The sequence below is a fragment of the Dipodomys ordii genome, unplaced genomic scaffold, assembly GCF_000151885.1.
Source record: "Dipodomys ordii isolate 6190 unplaced genomic scaffold, Dord_2.0 Scaffold1, whole genome shotgun sequence".
NCBI classification, from domain to species: domain Eukaryota; kingdom Metazoa; phylum Chordata; class Mammalia; order Rodentia; family Heteromyidae; genus Dipodomys; species Dipodomys ordii.
The window spans coordinates 30642648-30648580 of NW_012267217.1; the positions used below are offsets into that span (position 1 = coordinate 30642648).

At 43.4% G+C, this 5933-nt stretch overlaps 1 protein-coding gene across 2 annotated transcripts in view; it reads right to left on the reverse strand.

Annotated features, from left to right (window-relative positions):
* The window catches only part of Sacs (sacsin molecular chaperone), a 57897-nt gene that overhangs the window by 44781 nt on the left and 7183 nt on the right, over nt 1–5933 (reverse strand). Inside the window, exon 2 of one of the 2 annotated variants that reach the window (XM_013010923.1) lies at nt 5743–5893. In XM_013010923.1, coding sequence (XP_012866377.1) covers nt 5743–5893 — 151 coding nt within the window. Of the gene's footprint in view, nt 1–5742; nt 5894–5933 lie in introns of those variants that run through there. The other variant, XM_013010932.1, reaches the window with a different exon arrangement.

Sequence of the window (5933 nt, forward strand, 5' to 3'; positions counted from 1 at the left end):
TGTGGCTCAAGTGGTAGAGCGCTAGTCTTGAGCTGAAGAGCTGAGGGACAGCGCCCAGGCCCAGAGTTCAGGCCCCACGACGGGACCCAAAAAAAAAAAAAAAAGAAAACCAGCCCAGATCTTCCATTGGTGCGTCAGCCCACATGGGCAAGAATATCCATAGCATGACTGTCATACACAAGAAAAACTTAAAAGCAACCTAAATGCTATGACTTATTTACACAGAATATTATACACTGATGAAAAATGAATTAACTAAGCTACACATAGTCTGGGTGAATAATTCAATATTGAGTGAAAAAGCTAATTCTAAGCTATAAACATATGGAATAATATGCTACTTAAAAAGGTCACAAGCAACTAAAAGTAAACATATTGGTTTAAATATTCAAATTATACACACATATATACATATGCAATTCAAATGTATACATCCACAAACACACACACACACTATGAAGATAACAAAAAGATATCAGAATTAACAGACATAGATAAAGAAAAGCAACAGATGGACTGAGAAGATTCACAGAAATAAACAATCTCTGACAGTGTTCTAATTCTCCACTGTCTGATGTCATCACAGGTGCTCATTTTATTGTTAGTCAATTAACTACTAAAAGAGAGCCTGCATAAACAAAGGATTATTGGCATTTTGTATAGCTAGAGTGCACTAAAAGAAAGGCAAACATGCCAGGAGCTGGGGGTAGCTATACAGGAGGCTGTGTAGATCTGAAGATCTAAAGATCTGAAGATCACAATCCAAAGTCAGCCAAGGCAAGAAAGTCTGTGAGACTCTTACCTTCAATTTTAACCAGCAACAAGCTAGAAGTCGAGCTCTAGCTCAAGTGGTAAAGCTTCAGCCTTGGGTGGAAAAGCTAAGTGAAAACATGAAGCCCTGAGTCCAAGCCACGGTACCAACATAAAAAGGAAGGAAAGATTGGCTGGGAATGTGGCTCAGTGGTAGAGTGTTTGCTTAGCATGCATGAAGCCCTGGGTTTGATTCCTCAATACCACATAAACAGAAAAGGCTGGAAGTGGTGCTGTGGCTCAAGTGGTAGAGTGCTAGCCTTGAGCTGAAGAGCACAGGGACAGCACCCAGGCCCAGAGTTCAAGACCCATGGCTGGCCAAAAAAAAAAAAGGAAGGAAGGGAAACCTATACTATAGGAAGAAACGTCCAGATCTTATAGAGTACTCAAAAAGGAAGGTACCACCTAGAGCCACTTGAAGTTAAACTGACAACGTAACTGATGAAGTTAAACTATGATGACTGTATGGATATGACAAGCAAGAGTTTCAGGTTGTAATCTTGGTGGCCTATGCACAGGGAAGTGACCCTCCAAAAGCAATGGAGCAGCACAGATGCCCTCAGCATCTATCTCCTGAGCAGCTGAGATTTGGGAGTTTTTGGTAGGGCTCTTCCTTTCTTGGATACTCCAATGTTGGTGCAATTCATATCCAGATGCAATGCAACGTGCTATATAAAATCTCCAAAGGTGACCATAACTTAAACTTTCTCTTTTTTTGGCAATACTAAGTGTTCAAACTCACAGTTGCTAGGCTGGCACATCTCCACCCTGATTTTCAATGGTTATTTTTAGAAATCATCATATTCCCACAAGGGCCACAAGCCACCTACTTACTAGAGGTCACCTACCTGGGATCATGGACCTGCACCATCACACCCAATTTCCATGGAGTCTCACAGTTTTCTGCCAGCACCATGATCCTCCCAATCTGAGTTTCCTATGTAACTTAGGATAACAAGTGTGTCCCATTAAACCTAGCTACAAGGTTGAAAGGGAGTCTTGAGAATTTTTATTCTCAAGCCTGCCTCAAACTGTGATTCTCCTGTTCTGGGCCTCCATGTAGTCAAATTTTTTTAGTGGAGTTATAAAATAATTTGGACATCTGAATCTCAGCCTTGCCAAACTAGCTTTCTCTTACAAGCCTCAAAGCTGCTCAAACTGTCCCTGAGCTCTTCAGCTCAAGGCAAGCACTCTACTACTTGAGCCACAGCGCCACTTCCAGTTTTTCTGGGGTTAATTGGAGATAAGAGTCTCACAGACTTTCCTGCCCAGGCTGGCTTTGAGCCACGATCCTCAGATCACAGCCACCTGAGTAGCTAGGAGTACAGGCATGAGCTACCGGCACCCGGCCATCTACAGATTTTTGGGCAAACAATACATTATTAATATCTCTCTAAATCTCCCAACACTTCTCCCTTCGTTCAGCTGCCAAAGACATAGGAAGAAGCTCCAAAGTTGGGAGTGGGGCACTTATGATCCCTTAAGAGAGAAAAGAAGTATACTTCAAATTTCCTGCTTCAGGATTCAAAAACATGTGTTTCTTTCTTTACAAACAAAAAGGATCAGAAGTGGCAAGGCTATAGTTTATAGGCTCTGTCTTAGAAATTCTACTTCCAGACCAGGAAAAAGGACTGTAGAAAACCAAGGGAACCAAGTAGGTGCCTACTGCTAAGTCCAAAAACTGGCAAAGGGTTAACAGCTTTCATTTTCTGCCTACTCTGAAATATTTAGAATTTTCACCAATAATTCAGATAGAAAAAGTTCTGAGCAGCATAAAAATTACAAAGGAAACCTCCCAGGAGATCTGCTGAGACACAGGTGACCCTTTGGTTTTGGTTTTGTGCCTGTACTGGGGCTTAAACTCAGGGCCTAGTGCTGTCCCTGAGCTTTTGGCCTCAAGGCTACCAAGTGAGATACAGCTCCACTTCTGCCATATTGGTGGTTAATTAGAGAAAAGACTCTCATAGACTTTCCTACCTGGACTGGTTTTGAAGCATAATTCTCAGATCTCAAACTCCTGAATAACTAGGATTACAGGTGTGAGCCTCTAGCATCTGGCTCAGATGACCCTTTAGATGGCACAGGCCCACCTTCTTTAAATAAGAACCATACAGTCCTGTCCACATTTCCTGCCTGAGCTCCACTGTTGAATTTTCAGGTCCATTTTTTAAAGGTGAAATCCCTTTCTCTCTATTTTAGACAGCCTGGCATTTCATTTATTTCCAACAGACACCCTGGGAGATTCTCTATAGTGTGGAAGCACTTTGGAATCACACAGACATAGATTTAAATCCTGACATGATACATCATCTCACTGCACCTGAGCTGTACTCTTCTCCAAATCAGACTAGTAAGAACTCATAAGTTCTTCTGAGTACTAAGTGCCAAAAAATATAGGATTCCTAGAACAGTGTCTAGAGGACAGTTAGCAGCTTAAGTAAATACTCATCAGATCCGAACCATTTAACCAGATAGTAGAGACAGATGTGATCCATCAGTTACTTCCTATCTATCTCTAGTACTGATCTCTCTTCCTCTCTTCTGCAGAGATAAAGCCTGATCTGCAGCTGCCTACTGAAATTCCCTATTAAGTGGGGACCTTAGAACTGGCTAGAGGTCATTTTTTTTAACATTCCCATTACAAGTAGAGTGGCAGAACCTGTTACATATCCACAAGGCTACAGCAAGCAGGATCTAGGTCACCCACTTCTGTTTTGTCATTTTCCCAGATGCTTCTATGTTTTGCCATCTGCTGAACCACCTACAAAAATCAAACTGATCAACACACATCTCTTGGGATTAGCTGCCCCCAGATTCATCTATGCCATAGATTCACTCTCTTTTGGTCTGACTCCAGGCTCTTAACTACACTCACCACCAGATATCAGACCTGGGTGGGACCAGATGCCGAGAATTCCATCTTTTTCTCTATTTTGTGGGGGGGGGGGGATGGTAACTGGGGCTTGAACTCAGGGTCTGGGCTCTGTCTCTCTTAGTCTTTTAGCTGAAGGCTAGTACTCTACCACTTTAATCACAGCTCTGCTTCTAGCTTTTTGGTGATTAACGAAGTATAAGCCCCAATACCAGCATGAGAGAGAAAGAGAGAGAGAGAAGAGAGAGAGATTAAGAGAAACAGAGAGATAAATGGTGGTGGGCACAGAAGAGATAACAGTGAGTTTTCTCTTTCAATTTTGACTCAGTCCTCAGTCAAGTCAATGTTTGATGCCTGCAAGCACACCCACAACTCAATGGGAGGACTGATAAGGAAAAATCAATCTTGGAGGAACAAGAGAGCAGATGAATCCAAACTCTCTGTGTTAGTAAGCAAGAAACCAGAAAAGTGACCCAGGTATAGTACATGCAAAGTCCCAGCAGACTACATTGACTGATTGGGCAAGATAGCCAATACAAGATAAGCCATTGTATATTGTTCAAGTACTCCTGTGTACTTGTTCAACTCCTTTGCATCCTTTTAAAGCCTAGAAATGATTTTCTTCATGAATAATACAAATATATTTTATAGATATATTATTAAAATATTACAGGTATATTTATTAAAATAAAACATTAACATTTCTAAATGTGCTGATACTAGGGCTTGAACTCATGGCCTTGTACTCTTGCTTGGTTTTTTACTCACAGCTAGTAGCATCATACCACTTGAGCCACACCTCCACTTCCAGCTTCTCTGCTGGTTAATTGGAGATAAAAGTCGCATGGACTTTTTCCTACCCAGTCTGTCTTCGAACAATGATCCTCAGATCTCAGCCTCCGGAATAGCTAGGATTATAGGCATGAACCACCGGCTAAGATTAAGTTAATCAAACCTCTCTTACATTGTACTCATAATCTAATTTGTTCAGTTGAAACCCGCTTCACAACTACTTAAAATAATAAAAATTTAAACTTCCCCTTTCAGAAAACTCTACAATTTTCACAAATCTTAAAAGAGATACATATGAAAATATGAAATATTCAGATTTTTCCAAAGTTTTAGTCTACCAAGTCATTTGTTAGTACTTCAGAAGTTTTAAGTTTCCTCCTCAAAAGACTGTCTATTAAATTACATCTGAAGGTCCTTGTGAGCCCTGAATTTCTTTGCTTTTAAAACAGGACAAAGGTTGATGGAACTCAAAGGTAGAGCAACTGGCAGGTTCCACCCCCAGCACTAACAGGAAAACCAGAGACAATGGAGAAGCTTGCCTAGGTAGTAGCATGGGCAAGGCCTTAGGCTGCATCCCCAGATCTGAAAAAAATAAATAAGGAAAAGAAAAAAAATGAGAATTTTCAAGAAGATATGTAAATGGTGAAGGCACGAGAACACACACAGAAAAAGAGAATATGAGTAATGATTAAGTCACTTCTACCACGATGTCTCCAAATGTTTAAATAAAGAAAAAGCCAGGCCCCTGGGACTCAAGCCTATAATCCTAGCTCCTCGGGAGGCTGAGATCTGAGGACTGATATTTAAAGGCCAGCCCAGCAGGAAAATCCCCGAAATCCTTATCTCCAATTAACCAGCAGAATGTCAGCGGTGAAGCTGTGACTCAAGTGGTAGAGTGACGGGGCCCAAACCCTGAAGATGGATGCAAGCACGGATGCATGGATCAATGAATTCATAGTTTAACGGATGGATGGATGGATGGATGGATGGATGGATGGATGGATGGATGAATGGACAGACAGTTCTTTAAAGACTCGGGTTCTCACATCAGCAATGTTTCTCGGGCTGAGAGTGTGTCTCAAATGGTGAAGCAACCTGCCAGGCAGGCCCAGAGTTCAAATCCCAGGCTGGGCCAAAGAAATAACCAACGGGGACGACAGCAGGGTGACAGGGGACGACTGCGGGGGTGCAGAGGCCGGACGCGAGAGGCGCCCGGCGCGGGGCGCACCGCACCGCACCGCGGGGGACGCCCGGTGGGGGCCACCTACCTCCCGGTCGCCGCGCCACAGCCGCTGCTCCGCCACCGGGAGGCCGGTCTGGGCGAAGATGCGCTCCTTGAGGTCGCGCGCGGTCGCGGTCGCCGGCACCGCCACGGTCCTGCAGCCCACGCAGCCCGGGAGCACGGTCACGCGGACCCACCTGCGCAAGGGAGAGCGAGGCTGGGTGACCACGCGCGGGA